Raw genomic sequence first — 20,325 nt, 5'->3', positions numbered from 1 at the left:
TTATCCCAGGAAATGAAAAGTGCAACTGTTTCAAATTCATAAATAGTGCATCTTGCTTTGGTTTTGTGGGTTATGCCATCATAGTTTTTTCCTTTTCTTTTTTTTTTTTTTTTTTGGTAACAGAAGTCATTCTCCAACATAAAAGATATTCCAGTTACAGAATTTTCCCATGTGGACCCCAAAAAATTCATATCAAATATACTAAATAAAGCCCCCACTTTTATTTACAGCACTTCAACACTGAGGAAAATCACCAAGCCCCAGGAAACAAGGATTCCTCATGGCATTGCAATCTACCTGCCTCATCTGGGGACAGAGCAACATCTACTCATTAGTATTGCCACAAATATTTGCTGACTTTTATGAAAATGTTAATGAACATTCAACTTCAGGGCCTGAGAAACCAATCCACCCATTAAAATTATCTTTGACTAATAAAAAAATTATCTAGCCTACCCATTTTTGTTCTTTTCATTCTCTTTATTTCCAGCCCTTACAAACAGACAATTTTCTACCTAAAGACTATGTGCAGTGTCTAATCTGACAATGTTCTTACAATGCAGGAAGGAAGGTACAGACTGTCCTTCTGGTGTCCAGTTGTCAGTCTGGAAGTGTAGAGCTTTCTTCTATCACACTGCACATGAGCACACCTTCCACCCTTGCTACACATTTAGAGAGCACATACTTGGTGTATTAAAACAAGAGGTGCTTAGTTCAATGGAAATGGAGGAGAAACAAGGCGTTTCCATTTTCATTGGTGGAAAAATACCAAATCAGGTCTGTAAAACAAGGTCATTTTTACACTGTTTAATGGTTCTCTACTGTATCAGCACATGCACATCAACACTGCTCTTCTGGACCACCTTTCACATCTCTGGGTTCTTCAGCTTGATTTTTAAAGGACTTTCTATATTTTTGGGCATTGCTTATCAGCATAATAGAACAGTCTACAAAGATTAAAATGGGGTTTCCCAGGAAGTAAATAATTCATTAACAAGTTTACATTATGATTGTCATTTAATTATATTTTAAAACTATACTCTAAATTAAATATAAAGATATACTCATAAGTTGGTTTTGTGTTTGTTTGTTTGTTTTTAAGTTTTTGGGGTTTTTTTGGTAGCACATTCATTTTACTGACAGCTCCACCAAGTTCTGTTTAAACAAAATACTAATTACTGCTCTGGCATGTCAGAGCTATTCAAAAAAGAATAGAAAAATGAAGATAAATCTTTCCCTTCATTTCACCCATTATCTCTATATGCTTGAGTATCTGCTGGTAGTGGAAACCTCAGAGCAACCAGAATGAGTCCAGGACCATTTTGTAATAAAAAATAAGGGGATGTTAAGGAGGAAAGAGTCCTTACACATTAATTTAAAGGCATTCACTTGAAATCATGGATGAAAACTAAAACAGAAACTTCTCAAAGCAAAACTGCATGAGAAAGAAAAAAACCCCAAATTTTTCAAATCTGTTTTACTCTAGTCACTCAGCTCTGCTCAAGAAATTAAAGTTTTTTTATGTAGTTTATGTCAAGGAAACATGATGAGATGTTGAAGGGACTTCTGAGGACTGTGTTCTCAACTGAAAACCATGGTCAGTCTCTCCTATAAAATTAAACAGACCATAATGCTGGAATTTCCCTGACATTACTAATAAACCCTCAAGACAACATATGCATTTTGTCACATTTCACCTATCCCATCCTTACTTCAAGTGAATTTTTACTTTGGATTTATTACTGATTTCTGAAAACAAGTGTTGGAAAATACTTAATTGGGACTCTTTAGATTCAGTATTTGAAAAAGCATTGGTACTTATTTCATTGTGTCACATAGATAACATGGTTGTGACTTCTCTTGTGTATTAAATCCTGCCTATTCTGGTATTTAAATACAATATAGTCATAGCAGCAATAATAAAAAAGGGATTTAGGTGAGAGGATGCAATACAGGGAGGATTTTTCCTCTGTCAGTTTCTTCATGCATTGTACAGTTTATTTTATTCACTGGTTAATCCTAAATCCTTTCTAGTTACTTCCAGCAGTCAGATTACCTGAACGGCTAAATTAATACTCCTGCAAGGATATCCCAACCTTTACCATTTTTACTTTCACCAGTAGTATAAATTGGATTAGGTCTCTAAGAAAGTCGGCAAAAATGCATCACAATCTGATTATAGGAAAGGAGAACAGAGCAAATGAACAGGAGGTTTTTATTTCCTCCTTCATAATCCTCACCACTGTGTGCAACTCCTGGGATTCCTGGGTGGTGATGCTGGGGAAAAGTGCTCAGTCTTGATGACGAATCCTGGGGAGAAGTAGGACTAAACAAAGGCTTTTCAGGTTTCTTCATTGTAGGAGAAGACATATCTACAATAAAAAACCAATGTAACAGTAACATTAGCTTAGAGGCCTGCCTCAAGACACCTCGTTTTATAAAGTGAAGATATTTCTTTTTGCTGTTCTTGCACAAATATTGTATGATGATCCAAATCCCTGATGGTGAAGAAAATAATTTCAAATTACTGCTTTCAAATTTGAGAATTAAAAATAATGTCCTATCAGGTCCTTGTCCTGCAAAACAGAAACTACATTTCTTTCATACCAGAAGAGTCAAATAGTGAAGAAATTTATGGTTTTAGACCTTCCCTAGACACTTCTCAGCTCCCAGAACATCACCAAATCATCTCTTCCTTCAACAGCCACTTAATTTTTATTGCATTTTTTAATGGAACACCTACACTCAGGTGTGTGGGGTAATTGCCATGCACATGCCAGTTTATGGTATTTGTTATTTTATTACTTCAGAACTTACCATTACTCTTCCCAAAACATAGTGAAACAATGAAACCTCCCTAAGAACAAGGGATACTTTAACTTGTCTCATATTTTCCATGTCTCAAGGATGGTTTTGTCACTTCTTCCTTTGAGTTTCCTTATCAATAAAAACATTTCTTTAGAGCTCACTATATGAAAATAACACACTAGTAAGGACAAATATATGATTCCTACCAAGCTTACTGAAGTTCCCCAGAGCAAAAATACTGGATTTTTTCTGAAAGTTTAAATTAATCGATCAATATTTGTTGGACTTTGCACTAAATTATTTCAAGTATAATTGCAATATTTTTATAGAAAAGACATCAATATTGTAATTGGTTCCATTTCAAATCAATGGACTAACTCATGTTCAAAGCAGAGATAATTTCTTAAGCACTTTACTGGACAGGGGCCACATTGCAGCAGACTTTCCTACATGGACCAGGTTATTTTTTAAATTATTTTGGACCCTTTTAATATTGGCACACTCTATTCTGCTAAGACAGACCTGGAAAATGTGAATGTCTTATTGAGACCAAATTGGACCAGTGTTTTCTGAACTGAACTTAGAGCAGGACACATGAAACTGAGAGTCCATTTTTTTAACCTGCCCCATCCTGCTGTCAATCAGACAGCAGCACAAGACACAGACTGGCACAAGACCCAGAGTAGACTTTGCCTGCGACCCTCCACCATCCCCTGCAATTCCCACCCTCCAGTTTGATCCTGACTACTACATCTGATGAGTGCTGAATAACCTGAAAAGTTCATATCTTCAACAATGCTGCTGAAAAATTATTTATTTGTTTTTAAGTTTCAGGAAGGGATTCCAATCCTCATTACATTGAGAATGAAAATAAAACAAGCTTTTGGAAAAAAAAATCTGAAATACAGATGAAAAGCAGAAAGATGCCAAAAGCACTTGGACAAAGTCATTTTAAGGTCAGAATTAATCAGACACAGTGTCTTGTCCTGCTGAGAATATTTTTCAAATGTGAAATTCTCAGTGCTGTTCCAAATCACTGTTTGTATTCTCATATTACTCTGGAGATACAGCACACAGGCACTCAAACAGGTAGCATGTTATACACATTTTAAAGCATTGCATCAAAGTACAAGGGGCTTATGCAAATAAAAATGGTTAGAACATCTCATCTTCCAACAAGGTAAATCTGCCTACATAGGAAGGCAGAAGAGCTGCTGTGAAACATAGCATATGTAGCCTGTTCATCAGCAGCTTGCACAAATGGTGCTCCAGATGTATAGCTGCTCAAGACAGCCCAAGGCAACAATTTTGATCAATTCTAATGTGATAAAATGCTGCAGGGAAAGTGCAGAAACATGTTTACATCAGCCTTTAATTAAACTGTTGTTCACTTCCAAAGAATCTTAGGAAACACTAATGAGACATGAGTTTTGGCTATTTCCTCATCAAAGCAAAGACCCTCTTCCTCAGTCTAAAGCAGCTTGCCATCCCAGCAGTTCCTGGATAAATGTCATCTTGGCACACCACTTGGCAAGCCACCTGTAAGGAGAATTCAGCTGGAATTGAACAGTGACCCACGGCAAATTTAAACATCCACCTGCCTATCTCTGGAACCCTAACCTTCTTTCTTGATCAGCACCACAGCTCAGCAGCTTCTCTTTCTTGCTTATGAGAGATGCTTATGAGCAGAGCTAGAAGAATCTATAAACAAATAATAAATATCTTTCAATCTTTTAATTCTAGAAATCTTACTAATATATTTTTTTACTGCTTAGTTTTACAAGCTTTTTGTTACAAGGTACATTCTTGCAAAGAACAATCTGTAAAGATTTATTTACAACTCACTAGTGTAGCATCACCTCCAGAAAAATTAAGATAAACCCATATTCAGCTACAGTATATATCACCATAATAAAGGACAAAAACTATGGAGTCCATAGCACCACTGTCAAGCTATAAGAGGCATCCTTCCATGTTACAGTTTTAAAGGAACTGCTCTTTCCAGAGAAAGTATTTAGGATGATTTCTGGTAGCAGTATACACTACATAAGCCACAGCCAGCTTGGCCTCAGTCTTCACTTCATCTGATAGGTACTCTTGCATGAAGCATGTGAAAACTATGGTAAAATTTTTGAATTCACTTTGGATGTCTGTATAATGACAAGAAATCACACCATGCTCAGGAGAACTTCATTTGCTTTACACTTGCACATGTGACATCAATTTTCTGATAACTCAATATGATTTCCTTTAATAATGTAAACTTTATGTATTTCTCAACTGTGCATTTTAATAAGGCACCTAATGCTGAATACTGACAGCTGAGTGACTTTAAACCACAACCACCTCTCTCTCACTGAAAAAAAGCTTTGTCCTTTAGGTCATCTGCCCTAAAGACTTGGTACCGGGGCAGCTGGATGGAAACTAAGATATGTGAAAATCAAAACATATTAATTGTTTTAATTCTTTTAATTCAATTATCTTCTCCACAAAAAGAAGAAAAGGAGTGGGGACACATTTTTATATGGATATGTTAATAAATAGGAAAGAGAGAGAGATGTGCCTGAACAGAGAAACAGAGATGTGCCTGTTTGTAACAGAGAAAGACTGGTTTAGAGTTCCTGCTCTGTACCCGACAGAGACAAATCTTTGCAACTAGCTCATTCCTTTTACAAATCTGTGCCCTAATCCTTGACTTGTTGGTGTCTTATTCCACTTCACTGTAAGTGTTATCTTAAATCAGAGAAAAGGCCTCCTAAAAATTTATTTGCTTCCATGAAAAATTCTGGTAATTGAGGTTCTCCGGAATGAAAAATCAACAAAATAAAGCAGAATAAAAAATCATAGTCAATTCTGTGCAATGGTTTTCTGAGACACATTTAAAAATTCTCGGGGTGAAGGCCTTTGTACTCACTTTTGAGAGAAACAACAGGGTTATGCAGCTGCATGCATACTGTTTAGCATCTGGGAATGTTCTGAACTTTAGGACCAGTGTCAAGGTTTGGAAAGAGCTGCTCATTTCACATTCAAAAGAGTGATCAGTTTTACTTCACATTTTAAAAACTGATCTGTTTTAATTTTATTTCTACATCAAGTGTGGAAAACCATTTTACATATGAAAATTTTACACTAGATTAGAATATTTCAGTGTATGAAGACTTGATAGCCTACCATTTTCAAATCAGCCTACTTAGCACCAATGTTATTTTCACAGGCACACCTCCGATATTACACAATCCAGTCTACCAGACTGTGACACCTGTTTTCCCATCAGGAACCATGCCCAAGGCTAATCAAATGCTCTGTTGTGCTATTATGCCATTTCACAACAGATAAACCATTTCAATGTATCATCTTTTGAGATTTGTATTGAAAAACCTAAGAAGAGAAACTAGACTAGAATTTCTACCATTTTTAGTATTGAAAGCTGTCAAGGAAAACACTAAAACAATACTGCAATTCAGAAAAGCCACAGCAAAATTAGTAAATTAATTGCAATAGCAACAGAATTATTTATGTTTTCATTAGTCATATAATAAATTACACTATTTTATTTTGCTTTGTTCTGTAAGTATTAATATCTGTAAGAGAAGAAAGTGATACAAGAACTTCCAGACAACTGAAACACAAAAGTCAAAACCCTTTAGATGGAGGAGACATGTCATTCTTCTCATCCTTAACCACATGAACTTGCAGAATACTGTACTCCATTGCCAACAGTAACATTCTGTGGGCTGTGTTTACCTTGAATATTTTCTTTACCTCAGCAGAAAGAGGTTTGAACAAGAGACAGAAGGGTTTTAGCTACCTGCCTTTATGCCTCCCAGCATACTGGGGAGGGGGAATATAGGGAGTAGTGCGGAAAACCCAGACAAGTCCCTCTATAAATTAATCTAGGACACACTAGAGATCCTATTAAACATGGAGCAGGCACTGTAAGTAATGAGGATGACTTTGGAAATAGAGATAAAAGGTATCAGACCAAAAATACTGTGTTGCTGTAACAAATGCCATCACTAAAAAAGTCACTGCCATAAAAAAGTCATAGATAGCTCCAGTGTATTTCAGGTACTTCAGTATTTTTTTGTTTATCTTCACACTTCAGAAATAGATGGGCATTTCATCTTCTATAAATCACTGTTAAGAGGTGTGATTCCTGTATATAGCTGTGATAGAAGAGCATTGTGGAAGAATGAGAGAAATGTTCCTAGAAAACAAAAAAAGTTATAAAGACTTTGGAGTACATTTTAGTCATTTATTAAGTTATCCTACAGAAAGTAATCCAGACTTCAAGGAAAAATGTACAGCTGTAACATTTCATTAAGGCTGGGACTCCAAGGACCTTGGCCAGAAAATAAATCAATAATGTAATCATAACTGCCAAAGTCACAAAAGTATTTCCAGTTTCTAATGCAATGAGATTAAACAGCTATTTGAGATAAAATAATGCGAGGGAATTTGTTGATTTAGAATCACTCATATTATAAAATCTTTTTATTACTATTATAGTCTATACTATAACAGGAATAGGAATATTTTAAGAGGTGTGCCATACTAATTGTTGATCCATCTGGGGAATGGTTTTGAATGGAGACAATATCATTAAGTCAAACTGAAATATACTACTTTGATCAAGTTTGATACAGATTGTTTGAAAGCAGTACAAAAAATCCTTTTTAAATTTATCTATGTACAAACATAGAAACACAGTATCTATGAATGAAAAGAGGTGCCCAAAAAATTACAATATCTCTTCTTTCCATAAATGAAGATATTCTGCACCGAATATGTCAAATTTTCTGATTTACAGATACCCTACAAGTTTTAAAAATAAGTGATCAGTTTCAAAATACTAAATCTCTTATTCAGCAAAATTGGAATAAGAAAATTACACATAGTAGCTCCTGGGAAAAATCTTTCATTAAGACATTCATTTTATCACTCATTTCAATCAAAGGATATCTACCATCCAGATAACAGGATGCTGCCATGATATAAAATTCATCACAGGATAATGGCCATGAATACAAGAAAAATTTCCTTTTTGCACTGACATCTTTCATTGATCAATATAGAGACCTTGGCTGTATTCAACTCACTAATCACACATAGAAAACATTAAGTAATAGGTCTTTCCACAATATATTTGTCAAAACAAAAGACAAAGATTCTGTAATGAGATTTTTTTTTACAGTGACTTTATTGAGCAAATAATAGTCATTTCCAGCAACACAAAAAAAGCAAACCTTTTTTGTATGCTTCCTATTGCATCTCCAACTGTATTTGTCTTTCTGTTTGTATTTCTAAACACTCTTCATTCAGTTGGAAACTTAAGTGTTCATGGGCTGAAGGAGACGTCAGTCCCTGTTCTGCCCAAAAGAAAAACCTCCTCATCTGCTATTCTGAATACTTGAAGATACTTATGAACAAGTCGTAAATTTGTCTAGATCTACTTTAAATACAAAAAACCAGATAGTATCTTTGTTTCTTTGTTTTTTGAAGACAGTATAAACTTAACATCGCTCTCAATAATGCAGGATGTCAATTTTATTGATGTACAAGCAACTTACTCATTCTAAGGTAACATTTTTGGAATCCTGTTCATGGTATGTTTTCTTTTCTCTGTATTTTCATTAAATAAGCATTTGGGAGATCCTTCACCTATTTTTCTATACTTAGTACCTTTCAAGCTTTAATTGTTTTTCTTTTTTATAAAAATAATGTTTTACTTATTCCAGGTACCAGCAACTTTTCTTGCAAAACTGCCACTATAGGAAACAAAAGTAAACAAATTCCCTATTGATCTTGGATTTGTTTAAGCTATCCCAACATTTTATATTATTTTTAAGAAGTAGACAAAGTTCATGCACTGAACTCTGCCAACATCTTTTTCTGCAATGAAGAAGAACAAGGAGAACTCAAATAGGACCTTCAGATAACTCTTCCTTGTTAAGGCCATTGTTTTTTACCATGATGCTATTTTCAGAGGCACAGCAGCCAACAGGCTCACAGAAGCCATGGCCATGGAAATACACTTTGAGAAGTTAGCCTTGGTGAAACGTATCTCTCGTTTTACAAATGTGAGGTTATGAAAATTTATCAAGAGGTATTTGACTACAGTGATGAAAATAATCCTATCATACTAGTCAAAAACCTATAAAATTATATGTATTATATAGAGATACACAGATATTAAATGTATGTGTATGCATACATTGTTGAAAGAGTATTTTGAAATAATAAAATATACAAAGGTAGAAGCAACAAGCTACAAACAAGACAGAAATTGCTTTCAAACATACTTTGACATAGAAGGATTTTGAGAATTCAGACTAAGTCAAAAAAACACAGAATGACATTTAACAGATACTCATCAAGATAAACCTTCGAAAGCTGAATTGATCTGTTAGATGGAGAGTGTGTTTCTAAAGCATTAACCTTCAGAAGGAGCACCAGGAACTAGAAAAAATCCTGAACTCTGTCCAACACAGGATACCAAAAAGCCAAGGTGTTCTGATACTGTTCTCAACTCCTGGACTACCTTAACTACTTCCTCTTTTAGTTCCCTTACTTCAGAAATGAGAACATCCATCCTCGACAGTTGATGAGAAGAATACCCAAGAAAGAAACAGTGATCAGGAAGGACCCCAATGGGGAAGGAGTTTCCAGTGGATGGGGAGAAAGGAAAAGGGGACAAATATCCAGAAGAGGAGCATCCAACAAAGGGTGTCAGGACCTGAGAAGTGGAGGGTCCAACAGCTGCTGGCCAAGCAACAGGTGAAGGCAGTCCAGCTGTTTCAGTTTTAATGGAATGATGGCATCTTGGCTCTTGACTGTTGGTAAAGGTGGGTGAGGTGTAAGAGAATGAACATGATGAAGAAACTGTAAAATTAAAATTCAGTTCATTGTATATTGATATTCAGTATTTCCAGACACCTAACTACTAAGGAAATACACATGAATCTCTCCACTTTTGTCATGAACAGTGTGCATTGATGACAACTGTTATATTTATTTCCAATGTACACAGTGTTGTAAAACTATAACAGTAAAACATCACAGACAAATATGGAAGTTGTCTGTAATTATGGTAAGAATTTTCTTAAGCCAGCTTTCAGAAAGGAGGCCATAGATGTGCACACTATCTTTTTTTCTGATATTCCTGTTTCCTTATAAGAAGGAAGAAAAGCATCTGATTTACTTACCAGTTAGTAAATCAAGATGTTCACCAACAGTAATTAGCCTATTAAATCCTAAATACTCTTTAGCCACTGCACTGGTCACTAGAGACTTTCTTCCAAATTGTGTGGGGATTTTTTTTTTTTTTTTTAATTGCATAAAATTTCTAAATTTCTCAAACACTCATCAATTTTACTTAGGCAGAAACTTACATCTATCTCATAAAATCTTACTAGTTCAGGAACTCAAAATTTTGTTTAATATGGAAACATAGTAAAGAATTCAGTAACAACAACATGGAGAAAGGAAGACTGGGAGAGATCTACAGTAAATTAGTTATTAGACATAGATGTATTTCTAACTGGTGAAGATTTAAGACAAGATCCAGACATTTTTGAAGTTATTCAGGCATCCAGTTGGAAGAAACAAGCAACAAGAGAGAAAAAATAACTTGTACAATATCTGATAGAAGATACAGCAATTGAAATCCCAACTGTCATGTTAGGGCTCAACTTCTAAGTAATGCACCATTTTCAGAGATGACTTTTCCCTTTCTTCGGCTGTAGGATTTTTGTAGGACAGCTAGTTACTTGAAAGGCTAATGGCAAAAATCTTGGGAGAAATCTCTGCAGGTCTAAACCTGCCTATTTGTGCTACCAGAATACCTCAAACTTGTTTAAAAAAATAGCACAAATAGAAGCATATTTTTTGCATTTCAGCAAAAATAATTACAAAAACTACAAAATCTTCCCACATTGAATGGATTCTCCAAAATAAAAAAACAACACTGTCATTCCACAGTATTTTTTTAATCTGTTTTTGAAACAGTTACACATACTCTTGTGGTTACATATATTTTTAAAATAGTCACAAACTTTTATGTTAGCCAGTGAAGCAAATTTCCAGGACAGTATCATGACTTCATAACATTTTCTTTTCTTCTACAAAGATTAATAATCCAACTTCAATAAATAAAATATTAAAACTTATTTTTCAGGTTAATTTTGGTTAATAAGAGGGGGGTTATATTTTTAGATCACATTGGTAACGTAACTCTTCATAGATTTGTTTCTTACCAAGTGTATGCCATCTATAAAGTTACTATTTTTAGGGTACGCTTGCTTATTTTTGCCCAGAGTTACAACTTCAAAGAGACAGCTCCCCCAAAACAGACTATAAAGCACAACATCTGGAAATCTTATCAAAACATTTTTGGAAGTACTATGACAGGAAGACAGTTAACAGCAGAAGGATAGTCGGAGTTTACAACTGAAAGCAGAGTCTGGTATTAGCAATATTTTACTGTAACTGGGCTAGATTTCTTTCTCTTAGTTTCATAAATGCTACATCCTGGCTATACCACAAGTACTCCTGTAATCATGTCCCATACCCTCATGATGCATGCCTGCACAGAGAAGTTATAAAAACTTTCATGAATACAACAAAATCACTCATCTCCTAAAGTCTTCTTACTTTATACTTCTAATATTTTTTTCAAAGCAATAGATGGTTGTTCTAACCTGTTTCACCCTACTGCAAACTTTTTCTCTGTCCTGTTTTTAATTTCAGTATATTCCTGTGTTGCCCATTAATTTCTGTCTCATTCTCTCTATCGAAACTATTAGAATGCCCCTCAGACACCTAGGGAAATCTTAAATATTTTATTCAAATATGTTTCACATGTCATTGTTTTATTGCAACTGTCCAGTTCCAAACTACCATACTCATGACATTTCTGTTACTTTAGAAATAGTTGAAAAAAGATGTGAAAAGCCTTAATGATACGAGTTTTTCAAAACTATGTAATTTCAGTTTATATGAAAATACATTTAGATATGGTGATGATGAAACTAAATCTATTTCATTTCAGAAGTTAGAAACCTCTCTCTGTCAAGTCCAAAACTGAGACAATTAAACTGAAATGAAGAATGGTATATTTTAGTATCAACGCTATTCCTGATGATGGCTCTCTTAGAAAAGTTAGAATTGCATTAGAGTGGTAGAAAAGCTATTTACCCATAAACATGTTATCCAGAGACATATTTATTTCTGGGTACCGTGATATGATTTGCATTTTGGTGCTGACGACCTGTGGATATTGCCTGAAGAAGCAGTGTCTGATGTGACTACATGATCATTTCTTGTTGACAGTGGATAAATGCAAATGTGATCCCAAGAGTCTTATTTCTCTTTCATTTATCCCTAACCTCATATAGTACACAGATTTGCATAGATAACAGGGAAGTAACACAAGTGACATCTCTGGCATAAAAACCACCTCCAAAATTTACTTATATTATCTTTGTGTTTGCAGGCATATAGAAGCAGAAAATAGGTTTTCATATATACGATATCATGATAAAATATCTGTGTCTGAAAGGAACTTTTACACAGATTAATCATCAGACTATCCAGAGCTAGAAAGGACCCACCAAGGATCACCACAGCCCTACTTCTGGCTCTGCACGGGGCAGCCCAAGAACCATGTGTGTGTGAGCACTGTCCAAACACTTATTGAACTCTGTCCAACTGGAGCTGTGTCCAGCTCCCTGAAGAGCCTGTTCCAACCGCCCTATGTGTGAAAAACCTTTTTCTAATATTTAACCTAATCTGTCACTCCTTTGGGTCATACCACTGGTCACCAGAGAGGTGAAATCAGTCCCATGAATATGATATCAAGTATCTATCAAACTAGCAGCAGAAAAAATATGCCAGGAGCTGCCCCACACCCCTTCACACCGAGCCCAGGCACCAAGGGTAGGCATTGCAGTTACTACTTATAGTGTTCTCTCAGCACCACAATAATCTCAGAAAGTGATCAGAGGCAAATATAACTTTTTAGGGACAAAAGACTTCTATTTCCCTCAGTACAATGGTTTTTGCACTGGACAGTGCTGTATCTGTGCCTCTGCAGGAATGGAATAACATCTTAAGGACAGAAAAAAGAAAGTCCCTAGCAGAGACTTGAAGGCAACCTCTCTGACAGAGATCTGGTAAAGTTTCATTAAGCCCATTAGTGCTGGAGGACAGGACATTCAGGGAGGGACGTAAACTTCACGAAGCAAAGTAAAACACACTGATTTAAGTCTAGCTTCTTTATTCTTTCTTCCTCATATTGGAGTTCCCTGCTTTATGGAATATATTAGAAGCTGTTTCACTTCGGAAGTCTTGCTACCTAATGACACAGAAATTAAGTAAAAGTTCATTGTAAATACACTCACGCAATTTAAATTTGAACATTGTTCACTACTGATAACTGTAACATGAACTTCATACAAACACAAACAAATTCGGTGTTCATGGAAAATAATTATTTTCAAGCAGAATGATTCCAAACCTAAAATGCAGTTGAAATACTTGAGAACTATAGAGATCACCTGTGAAAGGCTCTATCAGCAGGACTTGCACTCAGGAGTCTGTATGGCAAAGCACTTCTCAGAAGCCCCTACAGCTAACACAGCAGCACAAAACTACTTCATTTCACGAATGGGGATACATGAGAGAGGAAGAATGAGCTGTTTTGTCTACAACTACAAAAAATAATTCACCTAGAAAGTAAAAAATCTGAGGTATGATCCAGTCTTTGTATTAACATTTCATGGCAAAACAGGTACCATTCACAAAGTAAAACATTTTGTATAAGGAGGAAGATTCTGGATGGCAGATCTATTTCCTTTTCTTAAGTTAGGTTGTATAAAACCACAGGCAAGCCTCTTTTTAAAAAATATGAAAGTGAATGCTCCAAACAGTCAAAAATAAGAATCAGAGGCTCCCTAACAAATTAAGTACAAAAGAAATTATGAAGGAAAAAACTAGTTAACACTGAGTGAGAAGACAGCCTAATGGTAAGAACACAGATAAGAAGGTAAGCGAAAGCAGATTAAAAGGAGACCCACTATAATGGAAACATGAAAGTTTGGCAACTAAATAAAATACCAGTCACCTGCTTCCTTGCCCATGGAGATGAAAGGGCGAACTTAGCAGGAAAAAAAAAAGAGTTGTGGTTTTCTTGGTTGGGTTTGGTTTTTTTTGTTTTTTTGGTTTTTTAAGAAGCTTTAAAACAATATAAAAATGAGGTAAGACCAAAGGGTCACTCAGTTGCTGAAGAACTGAGAGCAATGACCAGCAGTGGATGTGAAAACTGAGGACAAATACTGAAAGATTCACAAAGGAAGGAACTGCATGTCTTTTTTTCTATTTCTCTTTTACACACTATGCTTTACTTATCACAGCCTCTCCAAACAGCTTCAGTACCTCAGCCACAGAATCCATTAAGCAACACTGTTCAAATATATGAGTTTAAACACATTCTCACATAACAAAGGGGAGGGAAGAGACTGTACTGGCACCTAGGTTTATGAAGTATCACAAGATAACATCAGAGAGAGTTATGACAATTATTTTTGCTCTTTTGACAGCCACAACTTTCATCTCCATGTAAACATGTTTGTTGCTTTGAATAACCCAGAACATGCCACCACTTACCAATCCCCTTGGCCTACAGATAGAGTCCCACAGAGCTACATGTGGGCTCTTCAGAAAGAGCCTATTGAATCTATTCTGAGTCACATGGTAGAGATTAAATGTCCCTGTCATTGTAATACAGAAATGGTGTACTCTTATGTTGTAGTAATCATATTAAGGAGATGTTTTGATTTTTGAAATCACTGGACTCCAGATTCTACTGGGACAATCACAGCATAGACAATATCAAGTACCTCATTTGTCACACATATTTTCAAACAATAAGGCTGTCACCAGATAGAAAAGATATTATTATTATTAAATGTAGTATAAGTAATAATAATGTTGTTTATGGTGGTTGTTTATACAATATCCTGTTGGCTGTTGGTTTTAAATACATTTACAAAACCAAATACATATACCACACAGAAAAAAAGATTCTTCTAAAAAGCCATTATTTTACTGCAGCAATGAAATAGCAGTGATTTATTGTATATTTGAGCAGAATTCAAGGTAAAATAATCCCATGCTACTCACCTTGATCTCTTTCATGCCATGTCCTGCTTCCTGCAGCTGGTGAATTTGGAGAAGGATAGAAGTCTCCTGTGGGGCTTGGCTCCATATTTTCATCTATGGAGATAGTTTTGGGTCTTTTGCTGTCGAAGAATTGTGAGATTTGTCAGTAAATATAATATTCATCTAGTAGTGATATATAAACTCTCTGGATCTCTACAAATATTTTAATAGAGAGTAATTCAGGCTACCAAACCCCAAAAAACAAACAAAAAAAAAACCCTGGCTATTACAACCTATATTAACTTGCACAGGCAATGTTAACAGTACGTGATGCAGGTATGCACGTGTGTTATTCCCATGACTCAATATGTCAAAGATGGCATGAATGAGTAATATAACAGCCCACAGCATTTCATGGAAAAACCAATAAACCAGTTCCTGTAGTCTGCCAAAGAAAGATTGTGTCATGAAGGTATTAAACTTTATGCAGGAACCCTGAAGTGAAGCAAGTCACTGGAAAGTGCTACCAATAAGGCCAAGGTAGAACAGGAACTTTTGTGAATGTGTTAATAAGGAAAAAATATACTTTATTTCATCAGGTCAAACTCCCAAGATTTTCAAAGACGGCTGGTCTGAAACAAACACTTTTCATTTATGACTAGTTTAATTAAAAATAACAAAAGGCCCATATTTCAAGTCACACTACATAAAATGAGGCAGAACTTCAATACAGTGGAGGAAAGTGAAGTTTCTTCATAGCAATATATACTGACGCTGTTATACTGACTACCAAAAAAAACCAGAGTAAGGTTTTAATGGTGTGGTATTATTATTATTTATTATTACTATTATTATTATTACTGCTACTACTATTACTACTACTACTACTACTACTACTACTATAACTACTATTGCTACACTGTGATAATTAATCCATCTATTCTAATTAATCCATCAAAATGTATTTGGCATACTACCAAGCTGAAAATATGATGGAGTGAAATACAGGAACATGAGCAAAATAACTCAGAAGCATCAAGTGCTGGTGGAAGAATACCTCAGCTGCCTGATAGTCCTATTAAATCCTGTCCCACTGTGCAGACTCTTCCTGACTGACAGGTGCAGAAATGTGGGACAATGACAGCTCCTATAGAGCTTGTGATTTTATGGCATAGCAGACAGTTTCAGAAAACCACGGTTCCCTAGGGGTCTGACAGACAGTACTTTATCTGGGAGTCAGGAGGAGGTCACAGCCCTACATCTGTGGGCCCACCAGCTGCTCCCAAGGGAGGAAATGGGACTTTTTCTCAGATGGGAGAAGGGAGCATGCTGAACAAGGAAAAAGTCAGTCCCTCAGATTAAACCCCCTGTAGAGTCTCCCAAGGGAGACTCTTGAGAAAAATCAACCTGTAACTATCTCACATGCTCCTCCTTCTTTCCACTCTGTTGGGAAATGCTGCCTGAAAAAGTGAGGCATGAAACACAGTTGCATGAGCTGGCCTGTTATGAATGAAAACACATTGTCTTTATATACCTGTCCTAACACCTTTTCTACAGGAAATGGTATCTGTCCAAACATATCTTGCAAGACAAAGGTCCAAGAGGGAACCCTGAAAGACAGCCATTCTGCCTGCAACCACTCTGAACCCTGCCAGCATGTTCCCAAGTGCTAAACCTTCCTGCAGCACAGCAACACTTTTGGGATGTGTAGCTGTCCTCCTGGCAAGATGATCAAGTGGGCACTTCAAACCCTGAAAAAAGTTACCAGCGTCTTCAATGTCATGCAAGATGACAGGCAATAACGACAACATTTCAAATGACAAAATTTATACTTTACAAGTCTGTACAGAGATTATGGCAATATACACAAGTAGCTAGCCTCACAAAATCAGAGGAAATTAACAAAGCAGTTGATTGTTGACAAAGATTTGTGAATTGCTTGTCCTACACTATTAAACATGGTTCACATTAGCCCTTTTTTCAAGATTTTACCTGCTTGGTGGAGAGGACAAGGATCTCTGTAGATTTACACCCGAATTCATATCATGGTAATATGGCTGGCTTGGAAGCTCTCCAATTGGGAAGTTAACTCCACTTCCTTGGGTTATGGGTGCTGAAAAACACATAATACAAAATCAGAGAAAATCTTCTATCTTTTTAGCTATCTTTTCTTTTTTAACTCTTGGAAAATGTCAAGATGTTACTACATATACCTAATTTTCTGCCTCTTCTGGAAACCAAGTACAGACAAGTTGCATCAATGATTACGTATCTAAGAAGTAAATTGTCTTCTCTAGTACTCTACTTAGCAGTTATGTAGATAGAATTCATTTATTTTATAAGAGATAACATGGAAACACCAATATGGAAAAGATAATACAAACCTTAACCACTATAATGAATGAGGCCAGGTTTATGAGGACAGCTAGTATTATTTATTAAAGAACTGAAAAAATTGAAAGAAGAAACTTAGATACACACTATTTCCTTTTCCTTAATGTTAACTCTTATGTATTAAAAATAGCCTTTTGTGTTGACAGCCTGGTTTTCTGCCTTCTTTTTCTTTCACCCGGTGCCATAGGTTGTGCTTTGCATATCTACACCTACATACCTTCACCACCCTAAAGGGTCTGTGTACCATACAGACTCTGGTAATTCAGGAATAAATTATGTATTACATACTGTGGTGTATTTACCTTTGTTCATTGTCTGTGCATTGTGCATTTTAACTACCTTTGGCACTTGAAAGAATAATTGCACGTTGTATAAAGTATTTGAAGGTTTGTATTTTTCCTGACAGTTTAAGTACAATTCTGTTGCGGCTTGAGGTTAAACAAATGCATGGCAAGAAATCCCACAGAAACCACATCCTTTAATGCTTATTATTAGACATATATAATGTATAACAGCTCCATAATGCAGAGTTTCATAGCATAATTACAATATTGTTTCTTTCTTAACCTGAATGGCCTTATACTTTAAAATTTACTTAACCATCTGACAACAAAAAGAAAGCTATAATTCACACATCCTCAGCTTTCTAAAACAGCAAAACTATATCTTAAGCAGGCACAAAAAAGGTTATGCCTTAGCACTGTAGGATTGCAATGCTTACTATTTTGCTGAAGAATTTAACATAATTTTAATTCTTGAATATTCATTTCTGACCACAGAAAATGAAATAACCCATGCATCTGAAGCCTCAGAAAGTAAACTAAATTCTTCAAGCAACCTGACCTTGCAGAAGTTAACATCTGTGCTAAATATAGACAGTCATTTTAGAAATTTTGGAAGCCTCTTTGACCTTATCCTCACTCACCAGAAAAGTGATTTTTCTGGACCATTCAGTCTTTACAATGTTGTATCATCACTGTGGATGCTGCTAACTATAACTTTCAACTATTCTTCTCTACTTCCTAATGAAGTCTTGAGAGAAATACTGTAATAGGTGTTAATAGTAAAGGGAGAAAAAAAAGGGTCAGGAAGCAATGCAAAATGAAAATGTGGACATGTTTTATGCTATACTCTTAAAACAATTATTAGATAGATGTCAACAAAAGAGAGCTTATATTCTTTTTTGTTTTTCATTTTGCAATCAAAGCTTCACCTGTACTTTTATATTTAATTTTATGAAGGTTTTTACCTGTTCATGTGTGTAATATCTCTGATGTCAAAACAAGACAATGTCATTAGAAATTCAGTTACAGCCAATGCTAAGACTAAAAGAAACACAAATATTTCATACCTTGTTGATCATCCTTTATATCCATACTGTGATTTTTATTTTAAGAGCTACAAATTTAAAAAAAAAATAAAATAGTCTGATCTTTCTGCAATACCCAAGGATGCATAGGGCATCCTTAAAAAACTGTTAAGTCTAACCATAGGTTTTGCTGCAGATGGTAATTTTATTAAAACATCAGACCACTAGGTGAGCAGAAGGAGATATAACAAATTTATTCCATCTTTAAATATCAAAGAGATAGAAGAGATATTACAAACATGTGCAAGATGTACTGTAAAATATATCAAAATTGTGCATGTTTATAGGCATTTCCTATGCATCTTACATCTTGTGGAAAAAAAAAGGTTCAAGGAAAAAGCCTTCACTTGATTACAGCAGGCTTTGGAAACAATTAAACACAAATGTTAACTTACTTCTTGAGACCCTCACAAGTTCTGACACATTGAATACTCCGGATTTCACAAAACTGTCCTCAAGGTACACTGAAAAAGACCACAAAACCATAGTCAGTATAATGAGAAGATTAATAAACAAGTATCTATCTATAGATAGATTTATACACTAGCTAACAATGGTAATAATAGTGTCCCAAAACAATAATAGACAGATCAAACTGCACCCAAAGCTGACTGCAGAATCTAATGTGAGCTGAAACTCAGGCAAAGGCACAAAAAATTCTTAAGGATCTGCGATAGAGCAATTTTTTAAAAGTATGTGAAAACTAACAAGCAATACACCTAGTCCCTACCTATCCATCAAAAAAGCATCTGAGAACTTGTTTTTTTCACAAGTCTTGAAATTTTAAGTCAGTATTGAACTACAACCAGTGTCAGCTAGATAAGCTATTTCCCTATAGAACAATTCTGTCCTTGCATATGTTTCTGCTGAAGAAATTTTTATTTAATTCTCACCTTGCTGACTGTGAGTTTACAGTAGAGCCTGCATTACTAAATCATTATCTCTGAGGCACATGAGGGGTTTGCTATTATATCCAGGAAAAACAGGAACTGAACAAAGCAGCTAAGCTAATAAGTTGGGGTGTGTTTTGTATACACACTGAATTGCATATCTAGAAACCTATGTTTAAGAAAACAAAGAGTATTGTTTTGGCCTGTATTTACTTATTTTAAGATAAATGTATTTGATACACATTCTCTGTTGTGAAATTCAGGCATAAGTTGGAGTATTGCTCTGAAACAGCATCTGATAAGCCATATCTCAGTAGTGTAACTAGTAACCTTATGCAAAGAGAGCTAAGAAACCCATGTTTCTGTGGAAACTTCATATCAATAATCACTGCAAAGGCTATATTAGTGAACTTGAGATTCCATAGCATCATGGTTGTTATTACAGGTAGTAATTACAACCATTTACAAACAAAAGTATTTAGATCTATACTTGGTGCAAATTGCTGTTTCATCAGTGTTACTTTTTAACTTTTTTTCATGTGAGACAGTGTACTAAGAATTTCTTACTGTAGTTGCTCTACAGTTATTCTGAATAAACACAGTTTTTTTCTTTTGAAAATAAATTTTCAATTTTCTCTTCACCACTGTTTGAAGGAGTAAAAGTATTCTAGATATCTTAACTACAAAACAAATAAGTACTATCTA

General features: G+C 35.3%; 1 protein-coding gene across 13 annotated transcripts in view; it reads right to left on the bottom strand.

Annotated features, from left to right (window-relative positions):
* The window catches only part of NFIB (nuclear factor I B), a 169,314-nt gene that overhangs the window by 40,380 nt on the left and 108,609 nt on the right, over positions 1–20,325 (bottom strand). For all 13 annotated transcript variants that reach the window (XM_021525544.3, XM_085566005.1, XM_085566009.1 and 10 more), the window contains 4 exons: positions 19,126–19,194; positions 16,960–17,080; positions 14,989–15,107; positions 2,241–2,372 (listed from right to left, as the gene is read on the bottom strand). In XM_021525544.3, coding sequence (XP_021381219.1) covers positions 2,241–2,372; positions 14,989–15,107; positions 16,960–17,080; positions 19,126–19,194 — 441 coding nt within the window. The remainder of the gene's footprint in view (positions 1–2,240; positions 2,373–14,988; positions 15,108–16,959; positions 17,081–19,125; positions 19,195–20,325) is intronic.

Source organism: Lonchura striata, chromosome Z (genome assembly GCF_050655825.1).
Source record: "Lonchura striata isolate lonStrDom1 chromosome Z, ASM5065582v1, whole genome shotgun sequence".
NCBI classification, from domain to species: Eukaryota; Metazoa; Chordata; class Aves; order Passeriformes; family Estrildidae; genus Lonchura; species Lonchura striata.
Note: the sequence above shows the minus strand (reverse complement) of the source record. Positions and strands in the feature narration are given on the sequence as shown.